At 43.4% G+C, this 24005-nt stretch overlaps 1 protein-coding gene across 1 annotated transcript; it reads right to left on the bottom strand.

Moving 5' to 3' along the window:
- Positions 1-5266: 5266 nt before the first annotated feature.
- Positions 5267-6104, bottom strand: LOC123451197 (TPD1 protein homolog 1B-like). Its single transcript, XM_045128202.1, has 2 exons — positions 5959-6104; positions 5267-5870 (listed from the first exon to the last, which is right to left on the bottom strand). Exons 1-2 carry the CDS (start codon positions 6035-6037, stop codon positions 5440-5442), a joined length of 510 nt encoding a protein of 169 aa, XP_044984137.1. The 5' UTR covers positions 6038-6104; the 3' UTR covers positions 5267-5439.
- Between the last annotated feature and the right edge of the window lie 17901 nt (positions 6105-24005).

Raw genomic sequence — 24005 nt, 5'->3', positions numbered from 1 at the left:
CTAGACTCTTACTCATTGGCCCATCATCATACATATTCCTAAAAGCATCATTGATCAACCCATGCATGTTAGCAAGCATTTCTTCATTGTGAGGTCGCGGTTGCTGATCATCATTGTTCTCATCTGAAGATTCGCCATAAAAAACCATTTTTCATAACTCTGAAGAATTCCATCATGCATCAAATGATCACGGACATCATCCTTTGCCAGCAAAGAAGTGTGCACGCATTCTTCACATGGACAAAGGATCCGGGTATCTTCTGTATTATCTTTATATGCAAATTCCAAAAATCCATCTACGCCAGCCAAGTACCGGCTACTTCCTCTAGGATAACGCAAAAGTGCCTTGGTGATTTGTACATCCATAGCCACTCTGCAATACAGGGTTCAGTTGTTATTGTAAGTTTGAATTCTACTTAATCTAATTTTCCAGTTACCGAACAAGACAAGTTATGTCTAACAACCATAAGCAGACCATAAAAATATCAAACTTAGACTTTTTAGCAAACCGCACCATCAAGGACATCAATATTTTCCAAAGATGAAGTAGATAAGATCATACAAGAGATGAAAAGGGCGAGAAGCTTACCTATGATGGGTTGTGTCTTTGGTGTTGGTGTAGGCGGCAATTGTCAGACAGTTGGTCGATGGTACAGATGTGACAGAAATTCTGAAAGAGAAAACAAAATAGCTCATGTTTCTTTAGGGTCATTTTACAGAATGATCGTACTACCCTAACAATCAAATTTTCTCTCAACCAACAAGAACATGTATATCATCCATATATTTCCCAATGGGCATGACGAGTTTTTCAATAGAAGAATACATTTTATAGTAATAGGAGAACATGATCAACAACGGTACACCACAATAATCTTTTTCGAAACTACAAGCTAATGAAACAAAACGTGCGTGCTACAGTTTGGTGGAGGTTTTCTACTAATCGATGCATAGCCTAGTACACGAAAATGGGAGGAGCTCACATCATAAAACTGTACGTTAGTAGTCGGTACATAGTATATGGTGTGCTTTTTGTTTCTAGATAGCTAAGTTCTCGGTACTCTTCAGCACATGATGCATCACTTAACAAAATCAGTTTACACTGATAAACGAGCACAATACTAAGTACATAGTCTCTGCATTTTGTTTGTACTGTTAAATTTTGTTTATAAATTCAGTTTATAGTGGTAAGCTTACACAGTACAGTGTATGCCTTTGTTTATACTGTTATTTATTTATAAACCCAAATTGTACTAATAAACTAGCACAATATTGTCCTTTTGTTTATATTGTTAAAAAACATTCTACAAATTCAGTTTGTACTGATGAACTTTGACTGAATTGACTTATATAGATGCATATACAAATTCAGTTTGTTATGACTTCTTGAATAGCATATGGAGATGATTATGCTATATAGATATACTTATTAATTGACTTCACCTGCATCAAGTTCAGTTCAGGTGTCAGTTTTCTATTGGGTACAAGAATAAATCTATATTGATCTTCACAATTTCAGACAAAGAGAGATGAATCTCAGGTGATTCAGTTCTTATAACCAGCGGAAAAAATGTCAGTTTCAGACAAGAGATGAAGAGGGTGAGGGAAGGTCACCTATGCAGGGGCGCTTCGCTCGTACAACGCCAGGTGATGCGGCGATTGGCATAGGACTGGCTGCGGCGCTGCTAGGTGCAGGGATCTAGGGAGAGCAGTGTCAGCACGGCAAGTTGGCGACGTGGGTAGCAAGGGAAGGCGGCGTGGGAGGGGCTTTGGACGGTCGGGCGTACAGTATGGGGGGGCTTGGGGCCGGCGGCGGAAGTGAGATGGCTCGGTGGCGGCGCAACAAGGTGAGGCGGCCTGGGAGTGTGGAGGTGGAGGGCAGTTCGGCGTCCGTGCATGCGGGCTGAGGTAAATCTCGGGTGTTTGGGGCGACGGTGGGAGGTGGGATTGCTCGGCGGCGGCGTATTCTCACACGAGCGAGATTTAGATTCACATCATTATAGGTATTTGATTCTTACATTATTATACGATTTATTGGAAAAGAAAATAATATAACCAATAAATAAGGAAAATGGAAAAACGTTATTATTATTTTGAGGCCCATGACTCAGAATTCTAGATGAGGGGGGATCTGTTCCTCCCGTCCATTAGCACATAGCAACACAAAACTACAACATATGGCATTCATTGTTGTCCATACAGCGACAAGGATGTCCTTGCCAATGTATATATGCATTGTAACAATGAATATTGCAGCACATTCTCAAAGCATTGCAAACTATACATTACTATATGGGGGGTTTTGTTGTAGTGATTGAATTTTCTTTCGCATTCTTTCTCAACTGCACCTCCAATTCACGAAGATGTGCCGACCCTATGATTTGCCATGTATCACGGTACTGCCTTGCATATAGCACATATATCCTTTATGGTTCACATTTGTGATGACAATTTTGTAACCTGAAGGCAAGAAGAGAGCTCACTTTGTCGCATCTCAGGAATCCATGAGAAAAGATGTTGAAACAACTTTCAATGTGTTTCAAGCTCCCTTAACCATTGGCCCTTTTAGATCCATGGGTTAGAGTTAGAGTTGGTTAGATTGGACTGAACTAACTCCAAAATATCCAAACAGGAGGGTTAGAGTTGGTTAGATGCATCTAACCCATCCGAAAGAACTAACCCACCAAAGAGGTGCTTATTTGGGTTAGAGTTAGGTGGGGCCAAAAAGTTACTTTTTCCTCTACCTCCACCACACCAAATCGTGTTAAAGGAGCCAAATGGTTGAAAAAGTGTATTTAATGGCGATCTAACCCTGCCATCCAAACACCTCTTTGGTTAGAGTTAGTTCAGGGTTAGTCCAGAGTTAGAATCTAACTATAACCTCTAACCGAGTTAGAGTATCCAAACAGGGCCATTGTCTGTAGACCTACTACATATCGAAAAAGGTTTTTGGCCCGCTTTATATATAAAGCAACAATCCATCACAACCCGATACAAACACACTTGAGGATCATGATGTGTTGTGTTATCAACTTATCATGCAAGGGAGAAACTAATGGAGATCAACTAGACATGTTCTAGCCCCGACACTTCAGCAATACCGCCTACAAAGTCTCATTTCACATCTCATGTGACTTGGCCAAGAAGTATTGCCTCCTTTCCTGTTTATAAACGTTTATGAGGCTTGTGTGTATAATCTGACTTGGTAGCTAGCTAACTCTAGTTGACTTAGGGTGTGTTTGGTAGCCTGCACGGAGGGTGCACGAGGCCAAAAGTTCCCTATCGAACCCGCTTTTCGCTGTTTGGTAGAGTGCATGAGCTCAAGTGGATTATGCTCAACCGAGCTCCTACATCGGGCCGAGCTGGGGTCAGCTAAGCCGGCCTCGACCCACCTCTCCCTCGAACGACCAACCCTCCCGAACAAATCTATCCCTCGTGGCTCATTTTTCTCTTGAACCACCCGATGCAGCAACAGCCGCCGCCCACGCCTCGAGTCTACCCCGCCGCCGTCGTCGCCCCACCCCTCCCCGGATCTACCACACCGTCGCCCCCGACCTACCCCGCCGTCGTCGCCCCACCCCGCCCCGGGTCTACCCTGCCGCCGTCGTCGATCTACCCCGTTGTCGCTGCCGCCCAGCCCCGGGTCTACCCCGACGCCGCCGCCAATCTACCTCGCCCCTTCCCCCGCCCCTGATCTACCCCGTCACTACCGCCGATCTACCCCGCCCCCGCCCTTTCCCCGGGTCTACTCCGTCGCCGCCGCATCGGTCTCTGTCCCGTCTCCCTTCCTTCACCCCCTTCTCCCTTCCCCTTCCATGCTTCCTACCTAGATCTCTGGAGTATTCCTCCATTTGGAAAACATATGTTGTTGTTTGCGTGCCACATTGGATGAATTATGTGTGATAACTATTATTTGTTTTTGTTTTTTGATGGATGAACTGGCAAGAAAACAGAGAAAATTCGTTGTGAGAGGAGATTGGTCTAGCTGAACTAATGATTGATGCATCCAACCTCAAATACACACTAGCAAACACAGTTCGAGCACATCATGTCTCAACACATACATCACTATCAAACAACCACACATGCATGCATTCAACATGTCTTGACTTAGCATGTCTCAAAAGGGAACAACTATGCTAGAATGGGAACAGCTACCAAACACAACCTTAGGAGTTAGGACTGATCTAGGAGTACATATGACATAATGACATCAGTGTCCTGCACCAAAGAAGTCGTGCTGGGGATTAGGGCATCCATGTAGCATATTCATGTATATTGTGATGTCTCCAAAGAGTCCAATGCGCTCTTCGTCGTAATTGTGCGGTGCAAGGCTAACTAGAATTAGCTAAGAGCATCTCCAACGGCCGCGCTGGAAAAAAAATAATAGCGCACGAGCAGCCTCTTCGTGCGCTCCAACGGAGGCACAAAAAACGTGCGCGCGCTATAGACGGTCCAACGCGTGAGGCGAAACGGCATCGCGCGTCCCAAATTTCATGCGCCTGCTACCGCACGCTGGACAATCGAGTGCTCACACTGCCACTCCGCTCCAACCCCGCGCCGCCGCCGTCGAAATCACCCGATGGACAGCCGCGCATGGGAGGTATGGGTGGCTTCGAAGCTACCATGGACGGTGTAGGAGGCATGGGTGGCTTCGGAGCCACCATGGGGGGCATGGGAGGCATGAGTTTTGCATCTCTCATGCAAGACATGGAAGCACCTCCAGGTGGACACATGCCTTCCGATGTGCCTCCTCACATACCTTCGCATGAAGCCGTTGAAGATATTGCCAACACCTATCGAGCTCCACATGATGATGCAGCGCGCGTCAATGAAGACGAGGATGAGGAAGAATCGTTTTGGATGAGGGTGAAGAAATGGAGGAAGAGGAGGACGAAGATGATTGTGTTGTGTGTCATTTCCTTGTGTGCTTTTTTTATGTGATCACAAACTTGGTTGGATGATTTTAAATTTGGTTGGATGATGGGGCATGATTGTTGATGTGTCGTGAAATTAAACTATGCTATGTTTTTATTTATGTTTAATATATTCATATTTATTTTTATGAAAATGAACAAAGTGCAAGCGCGAGCTGCTCGCGCGCGCTAAGTTTTAGTACGTCCGCTGGATCTGCTCACGCGCGCTATAATTTAGTGCGGTCGCTGAAGCCGGTGCACTCCGGCGCGGCATAATATTTCAACGCTGCATAATATTTTTAGCGTGTGTGGCGGTTGGGCGTCCATTAAAGATGCTCTAAAGTGAGAGAGCACTTTAAAATGATTTTCATTGGACTCGGTTCTACTATTCCTCGACGCCATACATTGATACTAGATATTGATAACAGTAGCTCCAAAAGTAAGATTAGCCGATCGAGCTCTACTTGATTTTATTTGTAACCAAAATAGATAGCTTCATCCGTCACCGATACCCTACCTATAGCTAGTTGCAGTCACATGAGGCGGACGCGACTGTCATCGGGTAGGGAAATGAGTTGCCGTACTGGAACGAGACAGGAAAGCTGGGCTCGATGGACCGGCCGCCGTTGACGAGGCAGTCGTTGAAGCCAAGGCGGCGGAACTTGTCCGGGTCGATGACATCATTGGAGGCGAAGTCGCCGCATGCAATGTGGACGTCGCACACGAGACAGTCGATGCAGGTGTTGGTGATCCCCACGCTGTAGGTCGGCATGCCGCCGGCCATGCTCGGCGCGTTGATCTGGGACACCTCCAGGAGGTCCTGCGAGCACTCTTCCAGCTCCAACGGTTCCGCCGAGCGGCCTACTCCACCGCTCGATGGCATGGAGGATGCGTTGACACTGAGCATCTTGCGGAACTGATGCTGACGCTGCGGCGGCGAGGAAGACGCTGAAACTAGCAGAAGCAAAACATGTGAGCAGAAGATGAAGAATTAGTATGCATGCAGATCGATGCTTACGTACGTACTACATTTGATGAGTACCTTCACTGCAAGCTTGGAGCAGGAGCATGGTGACGACGACAACAGCCGCGGCGCTTAAACGAATCCGAAAGCACGCCATGGCGCCTTTGTGTTTCTTCTCTTCTCAGGACTTGCTACCTTGACTTACAAGATCCACCGGGCATGCCTACTTATACTAGTAGCAAGTTCCCTTGGGCAAACTAAACACCATAATTTACTGATGGCTTGGGAAACGAAGCTAGCTAGGCTGCTGCTTTGGGTTGAACACCATGGAGTTAATGCATGCATTGCGCCGGCGTCGCCGAGTTAATAAGAGCATGGCTAATAGTAGCCAACTACTGGCTTAGGCTGCTCATAGTGGGGAGTAACTTAGCCAAGTAACATGCATATGTTACTGGTCTATGTTACTACCTCCATAGTGGATAGTAACATTTGTGGGATGTCATATTAATTAGGATATAGACTCATTTTGTATTGGTATGTGTGATGTTACTGTAACATAGCTAGTTACCACAAGCACCTCTCTCCTCATTAACTCACTGCCACATAAGCAAATTTGCATTGTAATGTGTGATGTTACTACTATGTTACTCCCCACTATGGCCAGCCTAAGCCATTTTATAGCCCACCTTATGGGGGTGTTTGGTTGGGCTTCCAGCCAGCTTCCGGCTTCCGGCTTCGAAGCCAAAAGCTCCTATTTAGAGGCTTCCGGCTGCAGCTGTGGCTTTCGGCTCCGGCTGTGACAAGGGCGAAAGCCACAGCTGCAGCCCGAAGCCCCTAAATAGGAGCTTTTGGCTTAGAAGCTGGTAGACGGAAGCTGGCTGAAAGCCCAACCAAACACACTCTATAGCTAGCTAGTACAATAGTTAGCTACAAAAGAGTACTACTTTTATCATATATGGTTCACCTTTCATTCTCAAAAAGCACCTAGAAGCAGGTGCTAGAGCTGGCTCTTCACGAAGAGTCCGCTTTCCTTCTCTCTCCTCTTCTCTCTCGTCCAACTCAATAAAAATATAATATTTTAATCCTTACAGCCTGCTGACTTTACCTTACTGTACTTGCTCTAATCGAGACACGCGCTATGGCCAGCCAATGCATGCATTGCGTCGGCGCCGCCGAGTTAATAACTGAGACACGCGCTACGGCCAGCCAATGCATGCATCGCGCCGTCGCGGCGGCGCCGGCCAGTTCAACGGCCGGTCTCTCTCATGCATGCGCGCGGGAGACTTGATTGATTGTTGTTCGTTGGTCGCCTCGATCTCCACGTTCACAATAATGCACACGCGCCAGCTAAATTATTACTCGTACTCGTGCAGTATATCATCATTTAGGCTGGTCGTAATGGTAGCAAGGCCCTGTTTCTTAAAAAAGTCTTAGGATTTTTTTTGTCTTAAATAAAAAATCTCTAGTCCTAGCCGTTTCTTTTCAAGGACTAAACATGTAATAGAGATCATTAAATGACATGCAAAAGGACCATGTTAACCCTATTATATACTAAAAGTTATTAAATGATATGCTAAAAGTAGGGGCACTATTGGAAAAAGTGTCAAAAAAGTTCCAAAAAGTTCTTCCCATAGGGAAATCTTCCTTTAGTCCCAAATACCTCATTTTAGTCCCTAAAAGTCTCTCCTGTTTCTTTCACATGGGACTAAAAGGGACTTTTTTTAGTCCCTACACTAAAAAGTCCCTGAAAAGAAACACCCCCTAAGTAAGCAGTACTCCCTCCGTTCTTAAATATAAGACCTTTTAGAGATTGCATTATAAACTACATACGAATGTACATAGATATATTCTAGAGTATAGATTCACTCATTTTGCTCTGTATGTAGCTTTCTAATAAAATCTCTAAAAGGTCTTATATTTTGAGAGAGTATCATGCATGCCAACTAGGCATATTTGATGAGGTGACATAGAATTAAATGAAGAAAGAGAGGATTGAGTATCATACTATGATACCGTATCATATTAAGAGCAAGTACAATAAGGTACAGTCAGCAGACTGTAAGGATTAAAATACTATATTTTTGCTGAGTTGGATGAGAGAGAAGAGGAGAGAGAAGGGAAGCGGGCTCTTCGTAAAGAGCCAGCTCTAGCACGTGCTCCTAGGTGCTTTGTGAGAATGAAATGTGGGCCATATATGATAAAAGTATTACTCTTTTATAGCTAACTATTGTACAAGCTAGCTATAAGATGGGCTATAAGACTGCTTATAGCCAGCAGTTGGCTATACTATTAACCATGCTCTAAATGTTGTGCTAGTATGTGTCATGCATGACAATAAATGAACTATTCTACGATACTATATATGATACTATGCATTACGGATGTAGTATCATACACTAGTATCATATGCATGATACTAGTATATGATACTCTCCATTACAACCAGCCTTAGAGTGGCTGCCAAGCTAGCTACACGTCTCCCTCTTGACATCGTTTCAGCTGGACTGCATACGTGCTTCTTTTTTTCGCGAATACAACCCCAGATCTATTAAGCCAGCACCAGCATACAGTGGAAATTGTGGAAGTGTCTCAACCCCCAACATCGGGAGCCCGCGGGTTTATATTAACTGAGCCAGGTCAACTCTCGCAGAGGCATACAGGGTATTCGCTTGTACTAACAATCAGAGAAGATACATGAAGAATAGGAGAAGAGATAAAAGATTACACAAGATAGAAGTAAACAGAAATATCTCCTGAACTACCTAGGCTCCTAGCTAGGCTTACACGGCAAGGCAAGTATGTTTAACACTTCCCCTTAATCACAACTATACCAAGTTCAGATTACGCCTGAACTCTTCAAAACATTTGCTTGGCAAAGCTTTCGTGAGTCCATCTGCAATTTGCTCTTTGCAAGGAATGAATCTGACCTCAAGCTGTTTAATTATTAGCAACACGTTCTCCTACAAAATGAAAATCTATCTTAATATGTTTGGTTCTAGCATGAAAAATTGGGTTAGCGGATAAGTAGGTAGCACCAAGATTGTCACGCCATAGGCAAGGAGTTTGAGCCTCTTACACTCCAAGTTCCTTGATCATAGACTGAACCCAAATAACTTATGTTGTTGCATTAGCTAGTGCTTTATACTTTGTTTGTGTACTTGACCTAGAAACTGTTATATTACTTGCTTCTTTGCACACCATGAGATTATATGTGTCCCATAAAATATAGCAAACCCACCAGCTGACTTTCTGTCATCCAAATAGACAACCCAGTCTGGATCTGAGAAGGCACTCACAAGTGTAGAGGATGTCTGTTTGAATGTGATACCAAACGTGATTGTGTTCTTTATATACCTCAAAATTCTTTTGGTTGTCGTCCATTGAGCTGTGGTGGGTGCATGCAAAAACTGACATACTTTGTTAACTGCAAAAGAGAAGTCAGGTCTGGTTAAGGTTAAGTACTGGAGTCCTCCAACCAAGCTCCTATACCCAGTAATGTCCTCTTGATCCAAAGGTTTTCCTTCAATCAAACACAAGGTTTCTGAGCTAGATAGAGGTGTTGGTGAAGGTTTACAATTTGCCATTCCAATTTTGTTCAGCAGTTCAGTTGCATATTTTGCTTGAGATAGAATACCATTACTAATTTTGTTTACCTCAATACCCCAAAAGAAGTGTAAATCTCCCAAGTCCTTGAGAGCAAATTCAGACCCTAGATCTTTAAGTAAAGTTGTCACTGTCCCATTTGAAGAACTAGTGACAATGATATCATCAACATATATAACACTAGTGGGAAACGGACCATTAGCCCCGATTCTAAAGGGCCTTTAGTCCCGGTTTTCCAACCAGGACTAAACAATCGGGACAAAAGTTCAAAACTTTTAGTTCCGATTGTGTTACAAACGGGGCCTAACGGTGCTCCACATGGCCGCTTTGGGGTGCCAGGGGGCGGGGATCTTTAGTCCCGGTTGGTGACACTCCATCATCTTTTGTTTCATATGCTTGTTGGTGTTTTTGGTCGGTGTCAACTAGACGCTAGCTAGTACGTACATATAGCAATGAAGAAAGCATTACACGACATCGTATTACTCCTCATCATTGTACATACTAGTTAAAAACTCTTCATCGTTCTAGGTAAAATAGCGTAAAAAGATGAACTCCTCATCATTCTGGTTGTTATCATACTAGCAGGTGACCAAGTTATCACAAGGGACTAAAAGGCGGCCACGAGTCAACAGCTACCAGGCGCTGGGTTTTTTAAAGGGTAGTTTTTCGAGGGTTTAGGAATTTCATATTGTGCTTCCCCTTTTTCTTTTTGTGCCCAGCATCTTCGGTTCCATATGCTTGTTGGTGTTTTCGGTCGGTGTCAACTAGACACTAGCTAGTACGTACATATAGCAATGAAGAAAGCAATACACGACATCGTATTACTCCTCATCATTGTACATACTAGTTAACAACTCTTCATCATTCTAGGTAAAATAGCATAAAAAAGATGCCCCATCATTCTGGTTGTTATCATACTAACAAGTGACCAAGTTATCACAAGGTTGAAACAGTAACTACTGCTCTCTCCTAGGTAAAAAAACATAATAAAGGCGAACTCCGACATCTCGTATTGAAGAACACAGATCAACATATCTCCAACTTGTGGGATATGCGCAACTATTCCTCTCCAAATGGTGTCGTGGATGCTTGTATTGCATTTCTCCATCCTTTGATTTTTAGAGTGTCTTCACTTTGAGATATCATGTATTTACCATGGTAATTAATCGGGTTGGTCGTAAGCTAACCATTTGCAAATCACCAGTTGTAAACATCCATTTAGGCATGGTCTCCGGCGGGAGTACCTGTCGAAGAACATTAGTAATAATAATATAGGTTTGCTTAAGAACAATGTATAAAAAAGATGGATTGGTGATGCAATGGTAAAAAAATCTTACAAAGTTGTCTGAAGTGATGTTATAAGGGCTCAACTGGTGCACTAATGGCACATATCCATGATAAACATTGCCAGTCTGGTTGTTTTTAGCATGATAGTCAACATCATGAATAAATGAGATGAAATGATTTTTCTTCAACCAAGTAAGCTCGGAGCCATAACTGTAGTAGATCCAATCTATTATCTATCGTGTAGTTCTTGTAGCACAGAAATAAGCTAATAATTGAAAATAAAGAAATTTAATTGGGATGAGTACGAGATACTTTTCAGTGATCAATATAAATTACCTAACAAATCTGTTGACAAAACGCACCTGGAGGTACAACTGGAACCAAGTCATCCTCCGCATGCACCCAAATTTCTATATTATTATCACGAACATCATCATTACCAAGATCGAAGGTAATGTTCATGTCCTCATTCAACCCATATGCCTTGCAAAATGTTCTCCAATGAGAACAACCAAAATATGTGTGATCTTCATCATTTTTTACCTTGACAACAAAAGTGAAAAGTTATGTTCTTAGGTGAGTTATCTTAGGCTCTGTACCGTCCTTCTTTTTGAAATGAAACTTGTCCAAGACATCAAATCTTGCATGACAAGGAACGCACTAGTCGAATTGTACAAAAGAAAATTCAAGGTTAACTAAAGAAAAAAAAAGCACACATCATACTTGACTAACAAAAAATACATGCCGTATTTACATACCGTAATAATCGGGAAATCATTCGTCAGCTTGACGGTGAAGGACGTATCGTTGTCTAGGTGAGGATAACGGTCGTATATACCCCTGTCATACCAGCACAAATGGCACGCAGGGATCCTATCGTCGTCAGACCACACCATCTGTGTTCATTATTATATATAATATTAAAAATCACAGCAATGTTCTAGCTCAAATTCTTGTTGTATGTGCTCATCCCACACACGTACACCTTTTTTTATCCCACAGTTGTAAAAGTTGTTCAACTAATGGCCTTAGGTACACATCAATATCGTTGTTGGGTTGCTTAGGACCTTGGATGAGCATCAGCATCATAATGAACTTTCGCTTCATGCACATCCAAGGAGGAAGGTTATATATGCGTAGAATTACAGGCCAGGTGCTATGATTGCTTCTCTGCTCTCCAAAAGGATTAATGTCATCTTCACTTAAACCAAACCATATGTTCCTTGCCTCATCTGCAAAGTCCTCCCACTTTCTCTCGATTTTTCTACACTGCGACCCGTCAGCGGGTACTCTCAACATCCTGTCTTTCTTACGCCCTTCTCTATGCCAGCGCAACAACTTAGCATGCTCTTTGTTTCTAAATAGACATTTCAACCGTGGTATTATAGGATCATACCACATCACCTTGGCAGGAACCCTCTTCCTGGGGCGCTCGCCATTAACATCATAAGGGTCATCTCCTATGATCTTATACCACAATACACCACATATTGGGCATGCATTCACATTCTCATACTCCTCACCGCGGTAGAGGATGCCGTCATTAGGGCATGCATGTATCTTCTGCACCTCTAATCCTAGAGGGTAGAGAATCTTCTTTGCTTCGCACATACTGTCAGGTAATTCGTTATCCTTTGGAAGCTTGTTCTTCATTATTTTCAGTAGCTTCTGAAATCCCTTGGCAGATATTACCATTCTCTGCCTTCCATTGCAGCAATTCCAGTGTGGTACCGAGCTTTGTGTTGCCATGTAATATCCCAAATTTTGGAATGTTAATAAAATTATAAGATTGTTTGTTTGTTTGGTTGAGTGATTGAAACTTGAGTGAAATTTGAAACTTTTCAAAACTTTTGAATGAGAGGGAATAAAATGACTTTCCCCTTTTTCCTGTGAATTCAAATTCATCTTTTTTTTTAAATCAGCGAGAGGAGATAGCATGACTTCTTCAACTATAAAGAATTTGAATCAAGGTGGCATTGGAATTCCTTTCGATTTTGCTTTGCATTTTGTTTCTTCCACACTCACGGAATGCCGGAACCATATCTTGTCAAGCAAGAAAAAGAGAGGAGAAACATGACCATCCAAAACCCGGGGATATTCTTTGAAATATTTGAGCTATGAAACCCAAGATTTATTTGAGAAAATATTTGCAAAAAGAAATAATGCTTTTAGGGATTTTTTGGAAAAACATTTTTTTTAAGTTTTTATTTTGGCCGTGGAAAAATGCCCATCATTTAGATTTTATTTTTCTGATAATTTTAGTATATAGAAACTCTATATTCCGAATTGATTTGATTTCCCTTTTATCGTTTTAGTTTCCTAGTTTTGAAAAAGGAAAGAAATCGTGTTTAAATGGAAATAAACGGTGGCCCATTAAGACCTTTCCAAAAACTGGCCCAACAGGATCTTCTTCTTCCTCTATCTCCTTCCTCACGTGCACACGACCTTCCTTAACCATGGACACGGAAATCCTCCCTTCCCGATCTCCCTCTCCCTTCCATCCCAGCTCCTCCCGAGCCCCCTATAAGAACCCACCCGGCGTCCTCGTTCCATTTTTCCAAAGAGACGCCACCCTCATCGCCTCTAGCCGCCGGCCACCTCGCCGGAGTAACCCTGCCCCGGTCGAGTCCAGGAGCTCCCTGCCGACCTCCCCATGGCTCCTACCCTCGCTGCACCACACCCCTGCGCGCCCCACCCCTCCTCCGCTGATTCCCCACCCCGCCGACGACCCCCCACCTCGCCGGAGCAGCTACCTCGCCGGAGTTCTTCCTCTCTGTCACCCATGGTGAGATTCATGAAATCCCGTATTCCAGTTTTTTCAGAAAATTGGAATCTTAGAAAATTTATATCTATTAGTCTATAACTCCGAATTAGGTGATTCTTTTTGCGTTGGATCAAAAAATTCATGTAGTTTCTGTAGATATATAATTTGTCTATGTTTGGATTTATAAAAATTGAGTTAGATCAGATTTGAATTAAAGCTTGTTTTGCTTATTCCGAGAGTTTAAAAATATCTTTTAATTTGATTATTTTTGCTGCTGCTTCGTATTGATCATATCATTCAGTAGTTTAAGTTTCAATTTTTTTTAATATTTTTACTTAGGGTTTTAAGCAAAACAGATTCTGTTTTAGCTTTTTTTTTCTTGCTATTTCTTTTGTATTAATTGTTCTTAATTTGTTTTTTTTGTAATTGTGACAAGTTATATTTTGTTTTTTGATATTTACCAGTAACTTTTCAACAACAACAAAATTTTAATTTATTTATTCTTATTTGTTTGCATGGAATCAATTCTAGTTCTATAGTAACTTGCGAATTGATTGCATTGCTAGTTTGATTTCCTATTTTGAAAATACTTATAAAAAATATTGTTTTGTAAATTTTACTTCTGTTATCTTAGTTATTTTATATTTTGTTTTCTGTTATTTTTTTCTATTTTATTATTTTATTTTCAGTTAGAACAAAAACTATATAGTGTTTGATGTAGTAGAAGGCTTCCTAGCTTCTTTGAAGTTTCCTTTGGATTTTATCCGCTCTCTCTTATTGATTTTTGATTGCATCAAATTTTATTTTTGTTTGTTAATTGATTGCTAGAATGATTGCTAGTGTGAGTGCTTATGTGAATACTATGTTTGATTATATAGATTTCATCGGAGAGTGACGAATAGTTCTATCACGTATTTCCCGAGAACGAAAATTCTTCTTCGTCAACATCACCAGGCAAGTCATTTGATCATGTATCACCTATATTTTACGCATCGTAGTTCTACCATCATATGCCCAATTGCATGCTGAGTAGGTACTTGGAAATTTAGTATAGATTGTAGTATCATGTGGTAGGCACACAACAACCCCGATACTTGGCCCCGGGACGACAAATTTCTTATTGCTATGCTTGAGTAGACGGGTTTTCGGTTGAGTGCATAACACGAGTGATGCGAGGATTGATAAAATAATCAAGACCGGTTAAGACAAGATTTTCAATGACCTCAGACGCAATGCAACTCTGGGTGAAGGACGGTTGATCGGCTCCCTGGAGAACCCAGTGGATGACCCGGGATGCTGGGGACGGCCATGACATCCTGCGGAAAGCTTCACCCAGGCTCAAAGAGACGGACGGATATTTTTCAAGACCCAAGGCTTACCTGCACAGCCATAAGTCATTATGGGCTCTGGCTTGGTTGGACAACGCGGCGACTCTGGACAGACGGTGCTAGCAGATGTAGAAGAACGGTAGGAATGGATGGGCACCGACAGGGATTCAGAGGGACCCGTTGAAAGACCATGTTTTGATCATCCGGTCTTCAAACACCCTGAAGTGCGAGGACATACTCGGAGGCGATCAAATCTTGTGGGGAACGTGTGCAAAACTCTGCAGAGTACCCAACCTAGTCGATTAGCCATGTCCACGGTCATGGACAACTTGAGCCAAAGGAACTGTGGTTATCTGGATTTCTCAACACCATTAAATATATTTGATGTGGGAATTATTGACAACTCGGGTACGAGAATTGGTTGGCGGAACCATCTTGTTAACAACCAACAATGTAGTAACATTTTGCTTTTAGCCCTCTCTTGTTGTAGGAGAAAAATTTGCTTTATGCTAAAACTTACAACCCCACCTGCCATATATGCATATAGTATAGATGACATTTTACCCCTCTCTTATATGACTTGCCGGCATATTCAATATGCTGACCTACACGGCTGCAACGTCTTATGTTGCAGATATTTTCCTCGACGAGTAAGAGTACGATTCAGGGTTACGGTCTACACTCAACTTGCCATTGGTGTTTATTGGGACTCCACTCCCTTGACTGCTTCCGCTGAAATATTTAAGGTATATATCAGTTTTACGCTATTTACATGTGATTGCACTTTGATATATACATTGATGTACTGTGTGTGCCAGCATACTGATCCAGGGATGGCACATATACACAGAGGCTTGACTCGTTTTGAGTCGGGTCGCTACATGCCATCTTCGCAATTTGGGTACAACCCTTTTTTGTGATCCTCTAACATGCGATTGAATTTCAACTTCTCCCTTTCACTTCCGCATTCTCTCTCTGCATCAACAATGACCAGGCGAAAATCATCATCAGCAGGCACATCTGGTGCCTCTTGATCTTTGGCTTCCCCCATTGCAGTATCACCGTATTCAGGGAAGATAGGATCCGGGTAGTTGTCATCATCCTCTTATTCTTCATTGTCTTCCATCGTAACCCATCTTTCTCCGTGCTTGGTCCAAACATTATAGTGTGGCACGAAACCCTTCTCAAGCAGGTGCAAGTGAATGGTTTTTGAGGAAGAGTAATCCTTCATATTCCCACAGACGGTACATGGACAATACATAAAACCATTCTTCTTGTTTGCCTCGGCCACTTCGATAAAATTATGCAGGTCTTCAATGTAGTCGGAGGTGTGTCGGTCACCGTACATCCATTGTCGGTTCATTTGCGTGCATTATATGATTAAGTATATAAACAACATACAGATCAAATTGTGCATCTAAATCAAATAAACTCACACATACACTCCTCCACTAAAACCCGCAAACCACACTACTTCTAGAGCATTTGAAATGAGCTAAAGTAGTAGTGAGAGATGAGGAGATGAAGTTTCTAACCTTTGTAGAACACTTGGATAGTTGGTGCACCATCAAACCTAGACAAATCTTGGGGGAAATGAAGCTTCGAGGTCGAGCTTGGAGAGGAATGAAAGCTTAAGTGTGGCTCAGGCATTTCATCAAACACCTCATGTGCATAGGAGGTGAAAACTAGAGTAGCACAGACTTCCACACGCTGGCCGGCCAAAAATGAGAGGAGTGAGCGGCAGGGATGAGCATATATATAGGCAATCTTTTAGTCTCGGTTGGTGTCTAGAACCAGGACTAAAGGGGTTGCGCCAGGAGCCAGGCCCTTTAGCCCCGGTTTGTGGCACAAACCGGGACTAAAGGTCCTAGAAGAACCGGGACTGATGCTCGTCGAGGCCCGACCGGCGTCCTGGCCGCTCGAACTGGGACCGATGCACGCATTAGTCCCAGTTCGTAAGTCGACTCGGACTAATGCTCTTAATGGGCCAGGACCAAAGCCCTGTTTTCTACTAGTGTAAGAACAAATATAGTAGTTTGATGCTTGTTGTGGATAAACAAAGAGGTGTCAGATTTTGATAGAACAAACCCAAGTGCTTGTAGCTTCATCTTCAACCGTGAGTACCATGCTCTAGGTGCTTGTTTCAATCCATACAAGGCCTTGTCAAGCTAACAAACATGGAAAGGTGCATCTTTGTTCTCAAACCCAGGATGTTGTTTCATGTAAACTTCCTCTTCGAGAACACCATGAGGAAACGTGTTCTGCACATCTAGCTGTCTAAGGCTCCATTTCCTGGACACATCAATTGATAGTACAATACGAACTGTGGCAGCATTAACAACTGGACCGAATGTGTCCTCATAATCTATACCATAATTTTGCTTGAAACCCTTAGCTAGAAGTCTTGCCTTGTAATGGTCAATCGTGCCATCAGATTTCTTCTTGATTTGATACACCCATTTGCAGTCAATCATATGTATGCCTTCCTTAGGAGGAACAAGATGACATGCCTTGTTTTTATTCAATGCCACAATTTCATCTGCCCTAGCTTCTTTCCATGTGAAATCATCAAGTGCTTCTTTCAAGCTGTTAGGTTCACAAATAGTACATAGCATGCCAAGTTTTTAGTAACTCCCCTTTGAAGTCTAGTTTGTGGTGCCACAGGAGAAGTCACAGGTGGCGATGACGCAGGTGATCCACTAGACACAGATCCTCCCGCGTCAGCTGGCGACTCCAACCTAGAGGGAGAGTCTGTCACTACTCTAGGGGATCGCGACCAAGCCTCCGACGCTGGCAGTCGAGGCGGTGCATGCGACCGAGGCGTTGGAGTCTGAGTTGCATCTTGCCACGTGTCATCTTGTTACTAGTGCGGCTGGGCGCTGTCACTTTCACAGCTGCCAACCTGCGTGTGGACGCCCTCGCCCGAGCAGGGACCAGGTGCTGCATGCCCAGATTGTTGGGGATCATAGTAATTTCAAAAAAATTCCTACGCCATACAGGGATCTATCTATGAAGAAACCAGCAACGAGCAAACGGGTAGAGCATTGCTACTTCTCAAACAACAGCGCCAGAAATTGACACGTTGACGGAGACTGGGCTTGCGTTGGTTTTTCCCTTCAAGAGGAAAGGTTGATGCAGCACAGGAGTAGTAAGTATTTCCCTCAGTTTGAGAACCAAGGTATCGATCCAGAAGGAGGGTCTCGTCAAGTCCAGAGTACCTGCGCAAACACAAACAAGCTTGCACCCAACGCTTCAAAGGGGTTGTCAATCCCTTCAAGATTGTTTGCAAAGTGAGATCTAAAGGCGAAAAGTGCAACGAAGTAAAAAGTGTAAGGCTGAAAATATGGTGTGGAGTAGACCCGAGGGCCATAGTGTTCGCTAGAGGCTTCTCTCAAAATAGCAAATATCACGGTTGGTGAACAAATTACTGTCGAGCAATTGATAGAACCGCGCAAAGTCATGACGATTTCTAAGGCAATGATCATACATATAGGCATCACGTCCGAGACAAGTGGACCGATACTTTTTGCATCTACTACTATTACTCCACACATCGACCGCTATCCAGCATGCATCTAGTGTATTGAGTTCATGACGAACAGAGTAACGCCTTAAGCAAGATGACATGATGTAGAGGGATAATCTCAAACCAATGATGAAAACCCCCATCTTTTTATCCTTGATTGCAACAACATGGTGCGTGCCTCGCTACCCCTTCTATCATTGGGTGAGCTCACCGCATGATATGAACCCAAAACCAAGCACTTCTCCCATTGCAAGAATCATAGATCTAGTTGGCCAGACAAAACCCACAACTCGAAGAGAATTACAAGGATATGAAATCATGCATAAGAGAGATCATAAGAAACTCAAATAAGATTCATAGATAATCTGATCATAAATCCACAATTCATCGGATCTCGACAAACACACCACAAAAGAAGATTACATCGGATAGATCTCCATGAAGATCATGGAGAACTTTGTATTGAAGATCCAAGAGAGAGAAGAAGCCATCTAGATACTAACTATGGACCCGTAGGTCTATGGTGAACTACTCACGCATCATCGGAGTGGTCATGGTGTTGATGAAGAAGCCCTCCGTATCCGAATCCCCCCGCTCGCAGGGCACCAGAACATGCCCCAGATGGAAACTTGCGGAGACAGAAGCTTGCGGCGGCGGAAAAGTACTTCCGATGATCTCCTGATTTTTTTGGGATTTTTAGGGAATATATACCCGCAACCCCTAGGGCATAGGGCGCCCAGGGGGCCCACAAGCCTGTGGGCTGCGGCCTCCCCCCTGGCCGCGGGGTGGGAGCTTGTGGGGCCCCTGAGGCTCACCTGCCTTGGCTCCCAACCTTCCTGATCTCCTCTGAAAGGGGTCAAAAACATGGAAAAAACAGGAACTGGCACTTGGCACTGAGTTAATAAGTTAGTCCCAAAAATATATAAAAGGCATGCAAAACATCCAAAGTTTGACAAGATAATAGCATCAAACCATAAAAAATTACACATACATTGGAGGCGTATCAAGCATATTCATACTTTTGAAGATCGCTAAGCGGAAGCGTTGCTAGAATGCGGTTGATGGAGTCGTACTCGCAGCGATTCAGATCGCGGTAGATTCCGATCTCTTGGTGCCTCTGTTGGAACTATGCCCTAGAGGCAATAATAAATAGTTATTATTATATTTCCTGTTGAAATATAATCGTTTATTATCCATGCTATAATTGTATTGAATGAAAACATAGATACATGTGTGGATACATATAGACACAACAATGTCCCTAGCAAGCCTCTAGTTGGCAAGCCAATTCATCAAGGATAGTCAAGGTTTTCTGACTATGTGCAAAGTGTTGTTGCTTGATAACTGGATCACATCATTACGAGAATCATGTGATGGACTAGACCCAAACTATGAACGTAGCATATTGATCGTGTCGTTTTATTGTTATAGTTTTCTGCGTGTCAAGTATTTGTTCCTATGACCATGAGATCATATAACTCACTGGCACCGGAGGAATACCGTGTGTGCATCAAACGTCACAACGTAACTGGGTGACTATAAAGGTGCTCTACAGGTATCTCCGAAGGTGTCCGTTGAGTTAGTATGGATCAAGACTGGGATTTGTCACTCCGTATGACGGAGAGGTATCTCGGGGCCCACTCGGTAATACAACATCACACACAAGCCTTGCAAGCAATGTGACTAAGTGTAAGTCATGGGATCTTGTATTACGGAATGAGTAAAGAGACTTGTCGATAACGAGATTGAAATAGGTATGCCGATACCGACGATCAAATCTCGGGCAAGTAACGTATCGAAGGACAAAGGGAATGACATACGGGATTATATGTATCCTTGACACTGATGTTCAACCGATAAGATCTTCGGAGAATATGTAGGATCCAATATGGGCATCCAGGTCCCGCTATTGGATATTGGCCGAGGAGTGCCTCGGGGCATGTCTACATAGTTCTCGAACCCACAAGGTCTGCACACTTAAGGTTCGGCGATGTTTTAGTATAGTTGAGTTATATGTGTGGTTACCGAATGATTTTCGGAGTCCCGTTTGAGATCACGGATGTCACGAGGGTTTCCGAAATGGTCCGTAGACGAAGATTGATATATAGGATGACTTCATTTGGTTACCGGAAAGTTTTCGGGCATTACCGGGAATGTACCGGGAGTGACGAATGGGTTCCGGAAGTTCACAGGGAGGGAGGCAACCCTCCCGGGGGAAGCCCAAAGGACCTATGGGTGGTGCACCAGACCTTAGTGGTCTGGTGGGACAGCCCAAGAGGGCCTATGCGCCATGAAAAGAAAAACCAAAGAAAAGGAAAAATAAAGGTGGGAAGGAAGAGAAGGACTCCACTTTCCAATCCTAGTTGGACTAGGATTGGAGTAGGACTCCTCCTCCTCCCTGGCCGGCGCACCCTTGAGGGCTTGGCCCTCAAGGCAAGACTCCTTCCCCTCCCTCCTATATATAGTGGTGATTTAGGGCTGATTTGAGACAGCGTTGCCACATCCAACTCAGATCTAGACACCATAGTTTTACCTCTAGATCGTATTTCTACGGAGCTCGAGCGGAGCCCTGCAGGAGTAGATCCTTCACCACCACTGGAGCGCCGTCATGCTTCCGGAGAACTCATCTACTTATCTGTCTTGCTTGCTGGATCAAGAAGGTCGAGATCATCGTCGAGTTGTACGTGTGCTGAACGCGGAGGTGCCGTCCGTTCGGCACTAGATCGGAGCGGATCATGGGACGGATCGCGGGTTGGTTCGTGGGACAGTTCGCTAGGCGGATCGAGGGACGTGAGGACGTTCCACTACATCAATCGCATTTCTTAACGCTTCCTGATGTGCGATCTACAAGGGTACGTAGATCCAAATCTCCTCTCGTAGATGGACATCACCATGACAGGTCTTCGTGTTCGTAGGAAATTTTTTGTTTCCCATGCAACGTTCCCCAATAGTGGCATCATGAGCTAGGTTCATGCGTAGATGTTATCTCGAGTAGAACACAAAGGGTTTTGTGGACGGTGATGTTCGATTTGCTGCCCTCCTTAGTCTTTTCTCAATTCAGCGGCATTGTTGCATTGAAGAGGCCCGGATCGACATTATGTGTACGCTTACGAAAGACTGGTTTCATCGGTTGACATGCAACCTCGTTGCATAAAGATGACTAGCGGGTGTCGGTTTCTTCAACTTTAGTTGAATTGGTTTTGACCGAGGCGATCCTTGGAGAGGTTAAATAGCAATTTGCACATCTTCGTTGTGGTTTTTGCGTAAGTAAGATGTGATCTACTAGATACCCATAGCAGCCACGTAAAACATGCAACAACAAATTAGAGGACATCTAACTTGTTTTTGTAGGGTATGCTTGTGATATGATATGGCCAATGACGTGATGTGATATATTGGATGTATGAGATGATCATGTTGTAATAGTTAATATCGACTTGCACGTCGATGGTACGGCAACCGGCAGGAGCCATAGGGTTGTCTTTAAACTAACATTTGTGTTTGCAGATGTGTTTACTATATTGCTAGGACGTAGCTTTAGTAGTAATAGCATCAGTAGCATGACAACACCGATGGCGACACGTTGATGGAGATCATGGTGTGGCGTCGGTGACAAGAAGATCGTGCAGGTGCTTTGGTGATGGAGATCAAGAAGCACATGATGATGGCCATATCATGTCACTTATGAATTTCATGTGATGTTAATCCTTTTATGCGCCTTATTTTTCTTAGAATGAGGGTAGAATTATAAGGTGATCTCTCACTAAAATTTCAAGACGAAATTGTGTTCTCCCCGACTGTGCACCGTTGTTACAGTTCGTCGTTTCGAGACACCACGTGATGATCGGGTGTGATAGACTCAACGTTCACATACAACGGGTGCAAAACAGTTGCACACGCGGAACACTCGGGTTAAGCTTGACGAGCCTAGCATGTGCAGACATGGACTCGGAACACATGAGACCGAAAGGTCGAGCATGAATCGTATAGTTGATATGATTAGCATAGAGATGATTACCAGTGAAACTATTCTCAACTCACGTGGTGATCGGACTTGAGTTAGTGAATTTGGATCATGTACCACTCAAATGACTAGAGAGATGTACTTTTTGAGTGGGATTTTAGCAATTAATTTGATTAGTTAAACTTTAATTATCTTGAGCATAGTCTAAAGTCCACTTTGAAATATTTGTGTTGTAGATCAATGGCTCATGCGACAGTCACCCTGAATTTTAATACGTTCCTAGACAAAGCTAAGTTGAAAGATGATGGAAGCAACTTTGTAGACTAGGCTCGTAATCTTAAGTTGCTCCTGCAAGCTGGGAAGAAGGACTATGTCCTTAATGCTGCGCTAGGAGATGAACCACCCGCTACGGCTGACCAAGATGTTAAGAACGCTTGGTTAACACGTAAGGAGGACTACTCAGTAGTTCAATGTGCAGTCTTGTATGGCTTAGAGTCGGGACTTCAACGTTGCTTTGAGCGCCATGGAGCATTTGAGATGTTCCAGGAGTTGAAGTTTATCTTTCAGAAGAACGCCCGGATCGAGAGGTATGAGACCTCCGATAAATTCTATGCTTGCAAGATGGAGGAGAATTTGTCTGTCAGTGAACATGTGCTCAAAATGTGTGGGTACTCAAACCGTTGATACGTCTCCAACATATCTATATTTTTTTATGATTCCATGCTATTATATTATCAACTTGGGATGTTTTATATGCATTCGTATGCCTTTTTATATTATTTTTCGGACTAACTTATTAACTCAGTGCCTAGTGCCAGTTTCTGTTTTTCCGTGTTTTTGACCTTTTTCAGAAAAGAATATTAAACGTAGTCCAAACGAATAAAACCTGCGGGATGATTTTTTCCATAACAGAAGATACGCAGAGGACTTGAGAACCAAGGCAGAAGGTCTCGGGGAAGGTCACGAGCCCCCTAGGCACGCCCTAGGGGGCGCGCCTAGCAGGCTCGTGGGCCCCCCGTGGCTCCTCTGCCCTACCTCTTTCGCCTATAAATTCCCAAAAATCCCGAAACCAACAGAGAGAGCCACGAAAATACTTTTCCGCCGCCGCAAGTTTCTGTCTCTGCGAGATCCCATCTGGGGACCGTTCTGGTGCCCTGCCGGATGGGGATTCGGACACGGAGGGCTTCTTCATCAACACCATTGCCTCTCCAATGATGTGTGAGTAGTTCACCACAGACCTTCGGGTCCATAGCTAGTATCTAGATGGCTTCTTCTCTCTCTTGGATCTTCAATACAAAGTTCTCCATGATCTTCATGGAGATCTATCCGATGTAACTTTCTTTTGCGGTGTGTTTGTCGAGATCCGATGAATTGTGGATTTATGATCAGATTATCTATGAATATTATTTGAGTCTCCTCTGATTTCTTATATGCATGATTTCGTATCCTTGTAATTCTCTTCGAGTTATGAGTTTCGTTTGGCCAACTTGATCTATAATTCTTGCAATGGGAGAAGTGCTTGGTTTTGGGTTCATACCGTGTGGTGTCCTCACCTAGTGATAGAAGGGGTAGCGAGGCACGCATCGTGTTGTTGCCATCAAGGTTAAAAAGATGGGTTTTATATCATATTGCATGAATTTATCCCTCTACATC

Source organism: Hordeum vulgare, chromosome 4H (assembly GCF_904849725.1).
Source record: "Hordeum vulgare subsp. vulgare chromosome 4H, MorexV3_pseudomolecules_assembly, whole genome shotgun sequence".
Taxonomy (NCBI): Eukaryota; Viridiplantae; Streptophyta; class Magnoliopsida; order Poales; family Poaceae; genus Hordeum; species Hordeum vulgare.
The sequence above is the reverse complement of the archived record's forward strand: the minus strand, read 5'-3'. Positions and strand labels throughout refer to the sequence as shown.

Coding starts and splice junctions, on each gene's coding strand:
- LOC123451197 (XM_045128202.1), bottom strand. CDS start 6,037: ATGGCGTGCTTTCGGATTCGTTTAAGCGCCGCGGCTGTTGTCGTCGTC. Junction 5,871..5,958: donor GCTCCAAGCTTGCAGTGAAG/GTACTCATCAAA, acceptor TGCTTCTGCTAG/TTTCAGCGTCTTCCTCGCCG.